The 14389-nt window shown below is 47.3% G+C and overlaps 1 protein-coding gene across 3 annotated transcripts in view; it reads left to right on the top strand.

The window, feature by feature from the left end:
- The window catches only part of IL17RC (interleukin 17 receptor C), a 259633-nt gene extending 251546 nt beyond the window's left edge, over positions 1-8087 (top strand). For 2 of the 3 annotated variants that reach the window (XM_078661839.1, XM_078661838.1), the window contains one exon: positions 139-6092. In XM_078661839.1, coding sequence (XP_078517965.1) covers positions 139-827 — 689 coding nt within the window. In that variant the 3' untranslated portion in view covers positions 828-6092. Of the gene's footprint in view, positions 1-138; positions 6093-7391 lie in introns of those variants that run through there. The other variant, XM_078661840.1, reaches the window with a different exon arrangement.
- The last annotated feature ends 6302 nt before the right edge of the window (positions 8088-14389 follow it).

The raw sequence follows: 14389 nt of genomic DNA, 5'->3' as shown, positions 1-14389 counted from the left end.
AGGGTTAAAACTCACACCCTACTGTACTTCTCACACAGGTGTGATTAACTGTGTAAGATGTGTGAGTGAACAGATGTTTTCAATGAGTCTGAAGGTGTTTTCCCAACCTGTTCACATTCCTCTTTTTATCATCTACAGGACTATTCCAGAATCGGAAGATCTTGCTCCTGTATTCGCCGGACCACGACTCCTTCAAGATACTCATCGAGACCCTTGCTACTGACCTCAAAGACCTCCATCTGTCGGTTGTCGTTGACCTCTGGCACCGTGGGGACCTGGATAACCTTGGTCCCATGCAGTGGTTCCACCGTCAGCGGCTGAAGGTCATAGAAGAGGGCGGGGTCATTGTCCTGCTATTTTCCAAACGGGCCCTGACCATATGCGATGAATGGTTTCAATCCAAGCCAAGGGCGCCTGGACGGGTGTCCTGGGAGGATCCGCACAGCACATTTTCCACTGCATTGAACTGCGTCCTGCCAGATTTCCTTGAAGGGCGGTCCTCGGGCCGCTATGTGGTGGCATGCTTTGAGGATCTCTTGAACCGGAAGGACATCCCTGAGATTTTCCAACGGGTTCCTGTTTTTACATTACCTTCGCAGGTGACTGATTTCCTAGTAACATTGTCTAACAGGGGTCCCACGTTACCCAAGAAGAGCTTGTTGAAGGGGGAGTCTCAGAAAATGAGTAGCCGGCTTCAGCATGCCATCAATCGGTGTCGAACAGAGGAGAGCGAACTGCCTTCAAAGTGTCATTGGGCAGATGTATCATCAGAGACGTCTTTGTCCGACTATAGTAGGGACAGTCTGGAATTGCACCATCTACTTTAAAGTTGGAGGCTTCTTGTGACGACATTTCCCACTCAGAGAGGCTCTGGAAACCTCCCATTAATTGCATAACCTTCTCCTTGGGATAGTCACACCTTGCGTTGTGCACCTGGCAAGGACGAGTTCTAGATTCCACCATTGTGTGCGCCGTACAGCATCCTCCGAGCGTTAATTCTGCACCGGAGGGGGTACAAGGAGGAGACAGTATGGTGGCACCATGCGAACAGCCAATGCAGTCTCACATGACAAGACAATCTGTCCCAGTCACTCTATGGGTGGGATTAAACCAATAAGGAGTGTTCTGGTGATAGAGAGCTCGCGTGGACCGCAACATAAAGCATGAAGTGGGTGCTTTCTTGTTCATGCTGGGTCTCAAGAGAGACAGTCATGTTCTCAGGCATAGCGGGTGTGTTTACAAGTATCCCTTGTGTGATGGGTATTTAAGGACGCCTTGACTGATCTTGAATTCCAGATTCCAGAGATATTGCTGCATTTGCTTAAGAAGTTCACAGTGATTTCTGGGACTGTTAAGGTTTCAATGTGGAGCACGTCCACATGGTAAGATGTGGAGATGGCTGCTGAGCGTATGTTGGCCAGGACTGTTTAATAATTCTTGTTCAAGGTGAGGATTCTTGACCTGGCTCTGTCTCATCAAATAAGTGTCTTATCACATCCTCTGGATGGAAACCTGATGGTTTCCTGCCTGGAAAAGACCTTGTCCAAGTGATAGGGATAAACGTCTGAGTCCAGAATTGACGTAGTGGTCACAGTCAGTGGGACAAGTTGACATCTAGAAGCTACACTTGATATTAAAGTGACCTTTATTATTTATCAAACGCCCACCATTGTAAAGGCACAAAATAGGCCTCAAGGTGGTCAGACAGCAGGGAGAAAGTGACATTTCACAAAGCACTGAAAATGCAAAGAGGCGTGAGATCTGGAAGAAGATCCAAAATCTCCAGATGTCATCACGTGGCAGGAAATGGGCATTACGTATGAGGCTGATGTACTGTTCTGCCAATGTTTTTATGACCGTATTACATCTGGGTCAGCAGCTGAGCTAGGGTTGTGACTTTGCTCTACGACAGGCGTGTAAAGCTGCATGCCTGGAGGACCCAATCAGATGAAGGATTATTGGAGGGTTACTCACAAGCATCACATAAAGAGCAGCTACATCCCTACAGAATCAAGCACGTGGACTGCAAGTACTGACCACACCTGTGTGAAGAGTCCCATGAGCGCACCTAGCACACATCGAATTTCCTCTGCTGTTTCCTTTTCAGTAGATGTCATATTTATATGTTTGTCTTCGTGAAACAGCTCTCTTAATAGGCTGCATGTCTTTCTGTGTTTTAGGGCATCACCGTGTTTAAAAGACCACAAGGTCCCTAGAGCAAGCATAGTGTCCATTTTTGTTTACATTTAGTTCTCATTTAAAAAAAGGTTTTTTCTCACTTGATGCACTGTCTACAGAATATAGCAAATGAAATATTTTTGCATATTGTACCACAATGGATGACCGTAAGATACTGTGAAAACTAACCTACCGCCCCTCTTCGATTGTCTTCTGGGGTTGTACGCGCTTGATACCTCTCAACCCTAGGCTTGTCTCCCAATATGTAGTAAATTATTATTATTATTATGTGTAGCTCTCTTCCTCCCTAATATCTCCACAAAACCAGCTCCAGGTGTTTAATTTTGTTTTGTTAGACCTTTTCATCCATCTGGAAAGAGGACTTCCAGAGATAAAAAGAGAGAGGCTCTTGGCAAATACCTCCATTCAACCAAAACTTGCTTTCCTTCCATAATTACCATCACAGTTGAAGTCCCTGCTTCAATCAGCTCCTAGGCCTTTCTACATATAACATAAGGAAAGCCATTGGCTGGGATTAAGGTATTAAGGTTTCTTATTGAGCTCAGCCCACAGTCTCTCAACACTGCACGAGTCAACCAAGCTTCACATCTCTCATCTCATTGGCCAGTCTTGATGAAGAAGCATAGCCCCGCCCACTTAACAATGGATAGTAAATACTTCTGGTTTATTGGAAGATGGTCAGTACTTTACTGCAAGTAACAGGAGAAGTCACTGTATCTTGTGCAGTCTCCAATAACTCATTCTGCTAACCAGAGAAGGAGAAAGGGCTAAGGAACCCTGACAGTATTTACAACTAGGGTCCCTTCAGGTGACTATGGGCACAGTTTACAGCTTGGGGCTTTCACTTGACAGAATAGTGCATTCTGGGTGTCAATCAATCAATCAGGATTTATATCGTGTGACTGGTTCACCCGTGAGCGCCTCGAGGCCCTGTGGGATCCGGCTTCGGGTTCCCGCTGCCTGTACCTATTGGTTCAACATCCAGGCCTTGAGGTCCTTCCTGAACTGTTGGAGCAACGGTGCTACAGGGTTAGGGTGGTCCAGTTCTTAGCTCCCAGGTGGGAGAAGTAGCGACCACCAATGTTCGCCCTTAAGATGAATTGGGTGGATGCTATTGAGAGGGATCTGGAACGGAGTTCCCAGGTATGTTGGAAGAAATTCATGTGTTTGTTTGTAGGTACAACGGTCCTTCATTGTGTAGTGCCTTGTAAGCATGGCTGAGCATTTTGAACTGGCATCTCTTCGCGACTGGTAGGCAATGGAGTTTCTGGAGGTGAGGGGTGATGTGCGTCTGTCTGGGGTGGTCGAGGATGAGTCTGGATGCTGTGTTCTGGATGGTCTGGAGTCTTCTCAAGAGTTGGCCCGTGATTCCTACGTAGAGGGAGTTGCTGTAGTCGAGTCTGCTAGTGACGAAATCTTGCATGACAGGTGTTGGGCAGGAGCAACCTGAAGACCTTCCGGAGCATTCGAAGGGTGAAGAAGCAAGTGGAGGAGACCGCGCTGACCTGCTACTTCATGGATAGCTGGCTGCCGAGGATGATGCCGAGGTTGTGGGCATGTTAGTTGGGTTTGGGGATAGGGCCCAGCTCAGGTGCCCACCATTCCTTGTTCCATAGGGTGTCTTTGCCTTTCCGGAAGATGAGAACTTCTGTCTTGTCTGTGTTGAGTTTGAGACAGCTGTTGTTCATCCATATGGCCACATCCTTCATGCATCTTTGGAACCTGTCCTTGATGGTCATTGGGTCGTTGGTCAGGGAGAGGATGAGTTGGGTGTCGTCGGCATAGGAGATGATGTTAAGTCCATAGCTCCTCATGATGTTGGCCTGGGGTGGCATGTATACGTTGAAGAGGGTTGGGCTGAGGTGTGAGCCTTGAGGTACAGCGCAGGTAATGTTCTTAGGGAGCGAGGAGTAGGGAGGGATGATGATCTTCTGCGTCCTTCTTGTGAGGTAGGAAACAATTCACTTGAGGGCTGCCCTTGGATTCCGATCTGGTGTAGTCTGTTGATCAATGTGTGGCGGGATTCAGTGTTGAAGGCTGCTGAGAGGTCGAGGAGGAGGAGGGCTGCTGTTTCTCTGTGGTCTAGCAGCATTCTGATGTTGTCCGTGGCTGCGATTAGAGCTGTCTCTGTGCTGTGGTTTGCTCTGAAGCCAGCTTGGGAGGGGCCCAGAAGGTTGTAGTTCTCCAGATGTCTGGTTAGTTGGATGTTGATAGCTTTCTCGATGACCTTTGGCTGCGAAGGGGAGCAGGGAGATGGGTCGGTAGTTCTTAGGTTCTCCTGAGTCCACAGATGGTTTCTTCAGCAATGGCTTCATGTCGGCATGTTTCCATTTCTGGGGGAAGTGGACCGTGGTGATCGAGGAGTTGAGGACCTTGGTGAGTTCTTTGCAGATGGGACGATTGCCAAGGTTGAACATGTGGTGAGGCAAGGGTCTGATGGAGCTTCGGAGTGAGTGGATCTTATGGTGAAGGCCGTTTCCTTCATGGTGAAGGTGTTCCATGCGCTGGTGTGGGTGTGTGTCGAACAGCGCAAGGAGGTTGATGTTGTCCTTGGTGGGGGGTTGAGGTGCGAAGTCTTGGTAGATGGTGTAAATTTTGTTGCAGAAAAAGTCTGAGCGGGTGTCGCAGAGGGCTTGAGAGGGTGTGATGGTGTTTTCGGTTGCCGATGGGTTGGTGAACTCCTTGATTATGTTGAACAATCCCTTGCTGGTGTTGGAGCTGTCAATGATGCCGTGGCTAGGGCGGTCTTCTTGGTGTTTTTCAGGAGGTGGTGGTAGCGGTTGAGGGCGTCTTTGAATAGTTTTAGGTCCTTGAGGGTCTTACTAGTGTGCGTCTTCTTTCCTTCTGTCTGCAGTCGCGTTTCTGGGTTTTCAGCTCTGCCGTGAACCAGTTGGGGTTGTCATGTTTGTTTCTTGGGGTTGGTGGGTGTTGTCTTTTTTTAAAGTAGTAATGTATTAATCTGAGTATCACACCTGAAAACAATTATTTGTAGGGGATTGGTTCACGACCAAAGACAGTGTCCATAGTAACCTGAAGTCTGATCACCCTGCTTATAAAAGTGTCTGCAAACTACATACTAGTAAAGCAGTGTGAGCTTGAACCCACCGTACTTCCTTAGAAGTTGCTGCTCACGCTGTTTTGTTATCTCCTGAATATTTTGGATATATAAGGATTTGGGCTGCTCATAACTCCATCTCTAATTAAAAGGTTTAACAGGGCAGCGTATATAATTTATTCTTGGATACTGACACACAAAGAGAAATCATCTCTAAAAATGTCCTACTGAACACCTATTTCACTCCATCAAATATTTTTTTCAGATATGAGGCACAGGATTATAATTCTTTCTCCTATGCCTTGGCCAAAAATACTTCTTTAGTTCAATATTTGCCAGCGCTCATTCTTAAAGTCAAGTTAGAGGTTTGGCGGATATTTTTAAAAAGAGGTTTAAGGAGTGATGTGTGTAAAACAGAAGAACACTGGGCATGGGTCGTACCATCCTTAAAGACTGCTAAGATCCGTGCTGGCTCCATCACCTGCGCTAAGGGTTTCCCTAGAAGCATTCTATGAAGCGCATCACTAGCCTGAGAGCTGCTGCTTCTTTGTGTTTCTCATGAAATGCAAAGCTTACCTTCCTCAGGGGTGTTCACCACATCCACAGTAAGACATCCTTCTGCCTTACACTTTGACTCTGAACATGTGTCTACCAATATGTATGTGTTGCCAGTGCTTCATTTGAGCCAGTGTTTTCTGGTGCCGAGCCCCGGCACTTAGTTGTCAACACCGGCACTTATGACAGCTGCCACATCGTGGCGCTGTTTGTGTAATTTAGAGATGAGCAGAACAACAGATGTTTATTAATTTAATATACATTAAAAACAATTAATACCTGATGCCCCAGCCATTCTTATAGATTTTGGTGCCTCCAACAGTCTGAAATGTCACATTTGTAGGAGTGTGTTGGCAGTAGTTGAGTTAGTACTGTCACTGGCAGCGCTGGCAGTGGCAATGGGTGGTGCAAGCTACGGTGGTCCCCTGACAAGGGCTCTGGCCTTTATTTTTATTTTCATCATCAACATCATCATTTTTATTTATTTTTTACAAATCAAGCACTGTGTACTGCTCAGGGGTTCCCTAACAGGGCCATCGCAGAAGGGTTTTGTTTAGTGGAGGAGTGTGGCTCACTGATTAGAGCGGCAGACCCTGATGCAGAGGTCTGGCCCGGGACCAGGGTTCAATTCCCGATGCGGCAGGGTCCTGAGCCCAAAAATGTCCACGGACTCGATAATTCTCGCCTCGGTGCCTATTCCAATCATTGGGTCCCACGCTGCAACTCTGGGCAATAGTTGCTTAATCTCCACTATGGCGGCCCACCCGCTGCGGGATGCCTGGCTTTCACCCTGGGGATACCCAGTAGGGGTTATCTCACAGGGAAAAGCCAGGACGGGTTCCCAAGGCAAGCGCCTTGATCCCTTCGGGTGATACGTGCGCTATATAAGTCGCAATACATTTACATTTACATTTTTAATATGATGCTTGTACCAGAAGGAATGTAATGTCCAAACAGAGGTATCCATCCTCATTGCCAAACACTGTTTTTGTAAACAAGACAGGCGCTTCAGGTGAGTGCGCGAGAGGTTGTGTGTAGAGGTGTCCTGACCCGTGGTGAAATGACCGTATCTACTAACCGGGCAGCGCGCGTTGTAGGATTCGAGGGCTGCAAAAGTGAAGAGTCAAGGGCATGGTGGCTCACTGTCTTAGTTCTTTCAAAACCATTAACCTTGCACTGTTTGCACTGCACAAAAATGTCTAAATGCATTTGTATATTGTGTGCTGCTGGGGTGGGCAATGAAGTGATAAGAACTGCTGCAAACGCAAGTGTGACATCAGGGCTAAAGATGCAACAAACTGATTTTTGTGTTGACAGAGTAAGAAAGAGTGCAAGTAATGTGTTGCCTACTTTTCACAGGTGAAAAGATGGTGTTGATGGAGATATACCGGTTTGTTCCATTATTAGGGCCCGATTTACAGAATGAACTTAAGACTTTTGTCTTAAATTTGTCTTAAAGCAGACTTAAGACAAAATCCTAACTTCTGTGAATACCAAAAGTAGTAAGTGCATTATGTGAATACCAAAATAGTAGTAAGAGTAGGATTGAGTCTTAAATTCATTCTGTGAATCGGGCCCTTAGTATCTAAGTAGCAAAAAGAGCATAATATAACACACAAACGTTTTTATAATTTGTAAACAACTTACAATTGTTTAGTGCAGGTTCTACAATCCATTTACTCAGATTTTGCTCTGGTGGAAAAATGTCTGCGCAGGATGGACTGTAAAGAAATGTGTTTGCTCCATTCTATATTCTTCAAGTAGCAAAATAGTGGAAAATGGATAGTTTCTGTCCTGTCCAGAGTTCCTGTGATGTGCCCCAGGCGGCAGTAAGATCCTGACTTGCCCATTGATGTGTCTGAGTGGCCACTGCCCTCAGCCACCCGTCCCTCCGGCCAGTAGTCTGTCTGGAGAGTTTTTGCACTTTTGAAGAAGACACTCGTGGGTGCCCTTTAAACCACCCACTGCTGCTTACTTGGCACGCGATATTGAATGTGATGGCGATAGTTTGACGTGCTACAAAGTTGTTGCAGGGGCACACGTGGCATCAGTGGCTTCACACACCTGCAGTGTTTGCCTTTATAAAGCGGATGCTCACAGGGCTTGCTGTGGTACTGACACAATCTACTCACAACCTCAGCTGAGACGCTCACCCTGCTGCACTATGGAAGGAAGTGTGTGTTAACTGCTTGTGTCCACTTCAAAGAGTGTGTTCTTTTCACGCATCCTGCGTGGATTTATTTTTATACTGATTAAACTTCCATAAATTATCAATTTCCATGACCTTCGAGACTCTGTTTTCATTTCATTTCTGTCCTGCTTTTCTAACTGAACAAGGAGAAAGAGGGAAGAATTAAACGATGAGCCTCGGGGGCGGGGGAGGGGGGGCTATTGCATTTCATTTAGACTTAAGTTGGCTGCAAAGTCATAGGGCCGCTCATGAAATATTCGAATACTTTGTGTACCAGGAAAACTTGACCTTCAACAGGTGGATTTGGGGTTCTCCCGCCACAAGATAATTAAGAAGAAAAAAAAACCTGTGTCAAAGCTGCATTTTCAGCACAATATTGAAACCAATATAAAGATACCAAGGCGCGTGGCTCCACCCATCATGACTCTGCCTCTCCTGAATAGTGAATAAGTTCCCCGCGTGATGCTGTGGCGCTTGCCCAGGCGGCGGCTTCGGGTATTGCGTGACAGCCTAGTGCGCACTTGGGTTTAGAGTGAGGGGCAAGTGCGGACAGTGCGAGAAACTGAGGGCCATATGTATGAAACTTTGGTTTTGCGATTCTCAAATAGCGATTTTTAGAGAATCGCTATTTGAGAATCGCAAAACGCTATGTATGTAGGATTTGCAAATAATTTAGCAAATCCTACATATTCCTTATTTGCGAATGGCAAATTGCAATTAAGGAATACCTCATGCATTTTTCAAAAAAATGGCAAATTACCACCAACTTGAAGTTGGTGGTAATTTGCGATTCCTTATGGCCAAATTGCACTTTTTCTGTGCTTCTTACATTGCATTCAAGGAATAGCAATTTGCGATTCCTTAAATGCAATCGCAAAATAAGGAATCGCACATTTTGAGATTCCTTATTTTGCGAGGCAGTTTTGCTTTCATACATACAACTGAGCCAAACTGCGATCGCAAATGCCGAAATCCTGCGAACTTCGGCGTTTGTGATCGCAATTTGGTATGATACATATGGCCCTGAGAGCGGGGCAGCGACAGTCAGGAAAAAGAGAGCTAGACACACCCCAGACAGCCGGGCAAGATAATGGTGGGGTAGTGCAGGGACTGGCCGACGGAAAGGGGAGCTAGCCCCTCCTGGGGACCAGCACTGCCTGCGACCACCGGGCTTAGACAAGCTGCGATTGGAAAGGGGCTTTAAACAGGGGATGTCGGGGAAGCATAATCCTCCGTACCCTCCCTCACCCCTCCGGGGCCAAGAGGACAGACCCCACTCCCCAAGGGTTAGACGGACATCGCCAGCCCCCAGTGGGATACTGAAGAGGCCCTCTCGTGGGGCAGGAGAACAAGCAGCTGCCCTGCCCCCGACAGTGCGAAGACATGCTGAACTGCAGGTAAGACACTTAGGGCCACATGCATTAAAATCAGGATTTGCGATTCCTAAATAGCGATTTTTAAGAAATCGCTATTTAGGAATCGCAAATCCCTATGCATGTAGGAATTGCAAAAAAATTGCGATTCCTACACATTCTTTAATTGCGACTCGCAAATTTGGCTTCCCATTCATTCCTACGGGCCTAGAGGCCCATGGGGATGAATGGGAATGGAAAGCACAATTTGAGAGTATCCAATAGGTACTCGCAAATTGCGCATGCAATTTCAAGGGTGACAAAAGGACACCCTGTTGCACCCCTGAAATCTCCTTGTTACCACATGTTGTGCACACACATGCCCCAAGGGCATGTGTGTGTGTAACATTTCAAATTTTTTGCAAATTACCATCAAGTTTAAATTGATGGTAGCTCGCGATCCCTAATAGCGAAATCGTTAATTGAAATTGCATCATGCATTGCATTTAGGGAATCGCAATTTGTGATTCCCTACGCAATTTAAGTAATCGCAAATTTGGCGATTACTTAAATTGCGAATTTGTGTTTGGGTTGATGCATCCCAAATGCCAAAAATACCAGTCGCAAAGGGGCAGATTCGCAGATTTAGTATGATGCATGTGCCCCTAAGCCCCTATCCTCACCCACCAGAGAGCAGAAACCAAGTGACATTAAATACTGCGAATGAGTCATCGCTGTACACCTGGCTTTGTGATATGATATGGAATGGGGTAGAAGTAGGGCCTTGAAGACAGTATCTAGGGTGGGGGATGGTGCCCATACTCCTGGGTGTGGGAAGCGAGTAGCAAGGACTGCCATGCACGTTTGGGTAGAGTCCATGAAACACAGGAGAAGAGGCTCGGAACCATGGGAATAGCGCCTTACAGGATAGTGTCTTTCATACAAGTGGGCGGCTTGGGAAAGTGTCATTCAAAGGAAGAAAGTCCTGCTATATACATTTGGTAGGAGAGATCAAACACCTGGAGTTGAAGACATAGGTAGTAAACAATGTCCTTCAGTGGGTCAGATATGTCACACTTGTAGGAGTGTAATGGTTAGTGGTTGTGTTGTTACTGTCATTGGCTGCATTGACAGGGGCAATGTGTGGTGCAGGCTGAAGTGGCCTCCTGACCAGAGCCCCGGCACTTACCTATTTACAAATTAAGCACTGCACACAACACCCCACATGATTGTCTCCACATCGTCGGATCAGTCTGTACATTATCATCCGTTCGCACTTTGACTATCCGTAAGTCTTCAGCGAAGACCTGTTGTCACAGGTCTCTCCTCCTGGCTTTGCATGATAGGACGGTCCCTTCACCAGAGTACTGCAGTGTGTCTTTTCTTGAGTAGGAAGGACAATGCAATAAATTACTTTTTGAAGTTCTCCTCTCCGCAGCTTGGGGGAAGCCCAGCACACAACACATCAGTGAGTTTCCTACCACTTCTCCTACTGTTGCTGATGTATGGTCTACGAATCAAAGAAAAGGGGGAGAGAGAGAGGTGAGGTTTACTGTGGACTCGACCTCCTTTCTAACATAAACAACCAGAGTACATCCGTACTCAAAAATAACTAGCTTTCCAGTGAACTCTATAGTATTCAAGGAAAACAATATGTTTTCTTAAAATAACCCTCACCCACCAAAATGTCCCTTGATGGCATGCTTCAGCATCTGGTTCTTCCCACCCCGCTGTGGGACGGGGCGTGCTACGACCAACGGAGACATGGGAGCACTTTGTAGGGTGAGGACTTTAAAGTGATTAGTGTTGAGAGTGGGAGGAACAGATTTGTGGGTTTAAAAAAAACCTGGCTATTTGGAGCCTAAGTTTTATTAAATCCTGCAGCTGGTATTATTAACAAGCAGATCAGAAAAGTTCTTTACCACAGCCGGAAAGCAGGCCACGGTGTCCGGAGGGGCTGTCCGAAAAACGGACAGGGTGGCACCTAAAAAACACTCCTTTCCATTGGGAAGCCAGCGTTTACAATAAACGCTGGCGATACCCAATGGAAAGGAGGGGCGGGGCTTAGAGTCCCCTTTTTCAAACAAAATCTCTCGCAGAGGCGGGGCAGCTTCGCTGCCACGCCCACGCCTCTGCGAGACCTAAAAAGGGGGAAGCGGAACAACACACTGTGATAGGTGTGTGTCTCCTGGTCTACATGTTTCAAAACTATCGCCTAAGGCTCTTCATCAGGACCAGACTGAATGATCCTAAGTTCTACTCCTAGAACAATACCTTATCGGTCTTCTTAATTACTATTAGGTGAGAAATGTTCATGCATCGGAGCCAGAGTGAGGGTGCAGCTTTGATGATTGTGTGACTACAAGCGCTCCTCCCCTCCCGTGTTGACCTCATGAGTTCTGAATTAGGCAAAAAACATATCATACGCAAGAAATATACCGACTAGGTATTGTGTGTGCATGATAATTTCTCACCTTAATAGTAATTAAGAAGGCCTTAAATCTCAAGTTTTTCACGAACCTGCTCGATGTCATGTGGTAAACCGAGACCTCCAAACCTTCAGCACTCTAGGTCCGATGTGCACAGCTTGGGTGCTTTAATTTGTGTGAAACAGTGGGAACAGTGGCAAGGCCAGAGGCAAGAGTTTGGCACGAGCCGAGTAGGACAAAAAACGAAACTGGATCTTGAGGCAGCGCTGTGCACTGACGAATGGCAAGGAAACAGCGTAAAGAAAAAGAAGTGCACTAAAAGAAAATATATGCTCGCCACTGGAAGGATCCTTGTAGCAGGGGCAGCCGCCAGGGCGGCAACAGAACAGACTCAAGGTGGGATGAATGTCCACTGTTCACCAATGAAAGCAATGGACTGTTTAAGAGCAGACAAAGCAACCAATTAAAAAGAGCTGGTCATGTGCAATACCCACAGAAGGATTACATCATGCCTCGCAGAGCCGCGCATACACGCTGCCTCTAGGCTCGACCTAAAAACAAAGAACAACAATGCAAACAGACTGGGATGCCATATCCCTTTGCCCAGGACAGCTCACCCAGTATGGAGAGCCCACAAAGGACATCTTCCCTGCACCCAGTGTTGTCCATCAGGCACCAGATGTGAGACGACAATAACCTCCGGTTCACACACGGCCCTCCATCTTTAAACATTGTATAGTCCATCTCCACCTGGCTTGCCTCCATTGTATCTTGCATTTTTCATTTTTCAGGATGATTGGTCATTCTTATCGGTGTGACATCTTTGTTTACCATCTCCCCTATGTTGTGTGCGGTGCACCGTCGTCCTCAACCCCCGCAGACACCCTAGGACTCCGTGTCTCTGTTGAGGGCCCTCTTTCTAATGATTCGCAAGTAGCTGACAAGTAGATCACCTCCTTCCTCACAGGAAGAACCCAACGAGTACACCTCCGACTCTTCACCTCCAAACTGAGGAATTCATCTGCAGAATCCCACACTGCTCATCTCTAAGCCCCACCCGTTTCAACACTTACATGACATCACTGGACAAAACCATCAGATCCCACGGACTCGACATCATCTCTTACGTCGACAGCACCCAACTCATCCTCCCAGAAGATCCCACCAACACTAGGAACAACTTCTACAATTGCATGACCAGCATCGCAGACTGGATGAAGGAAAACTGCCTGAAACCCAAAACCAACAAGATGGAAGAGCTGATCTTGGGAAACAAGAACTCCTACCTGGACCCCTCCTGGTGGCCCTCACTGCTTGACCCCACACCAACCCAGAACAAGTCTACCAGAGACCTCAGAATCATCCTTGACGATAAACTTACAGTGGTCTCACAAGTCAACGCCGTCACATCCTCCTGCTTCTTTGTCCTGCGCATGCTACGCAAGATCTTCAAGTGGCTCCCCAGGACACAAGGCGCACCTTCACCCAGGCCCTTGTCACAAGCAGACTGGACTTCGGCAACGCACTCTATGCAGGAATACCAGCCCTCCTCCTCCAAAGACTCCAGACATTCCATTCCGGAACTCTGAACCCCTCGACGTACCCACATCACCCCCACATAAGCAGCTGCACTGGCTCTCGTTCCAGAAATGTTGCGAGTTCAAGGCTCTGCCCAACTCCATATCTTCCTACCTCAATGACCGCCTCCACTTCCACCAACCCACTAGACACCTTCGCTCTGCCTCTCTTTCGCCCAAGTACCCCGCACATGCATAAGCAGAGCCCGATTCATCTCTGACCTTGGGGCAAAGTCCTGCAGCCACCTCCCTCTCCACAGCAGGACCCCCACGTCACTGCTGGAATTCCGAAAGAAGCTTAAAAGACCTGGCTCTCCGACTAGCAGTCTAGTCCCTCCACCGACCACTACTGGACTCAGCTTTCACCTGCCTAGCTCCTGGATACCCTCATGGGTGATAAGCCGTACTCCACAAATCCACTAACCTACCCAATTTCAGTTTGTGTTTCAGTTCTTGTACGTTTGTGTTCATGATTGAAAATACAAAACTACAAATACCAGAATGCAACAGAGAATTAGGAGTGGATAAATCACTCATCACCTGAGATTCTTAGAGCCGACCGCCTGGAGGGCAGAGGAGGCGGCGTGGCCGTCGTTTTTAAAGATATCTGGGAACTCCGTCTAGGGGACTCCTCCGCGTGGGCTAACTGTGAGGTGATTGATTTCAGTGTGCGCTTCTCAGCACACTTCACTCTGGGGGCCTCTCTGATCTATAGACCGCCTGGCCCTGCGGGCCCTTTTCTTCACAGCTGTGGGGATGCTATTGCCTCTAGGGCGGTTAGGTTTACGCATTATTTGATCTTGGGGGATCTCAACATTCACTTGGACTGCCCTGACACTAGGGAAGCGGCTGACCTGCTGGATATTCTCCATCTGGATCAACTTGTCCAGCATGTCCGTCTCCCTACTCATCAGGCGGGCCATCTTTTAGACCCTATCTGCTCTAATTGCCCCCTCCTCATAGGAGATCCCTGTCCTGTGCCCTGGTCTGATCATTTTTTACCTCACTTTTCCTGGGGGCTATCTAGTGCT

The sequence above is a fragment of the Lissotriton helveticus genome, chromosome 9 (genome assembly GCF_964261635.1).
Source record: "Lissotriton helveticus chromosome 9, aLisHel1.1, whole genome shotgun sequence".
Taxonomy (NCBI): Eukaryota; Metazoa; Chordata; class Amphibia; order Caudata; family Salamandridae; genus Lissotriton; species Lissotriton helveticus.
Note: the sequence above shows the minus strand (reverse complement) of the source record. Positions and strands in the feature narration are given on the sequence as shown.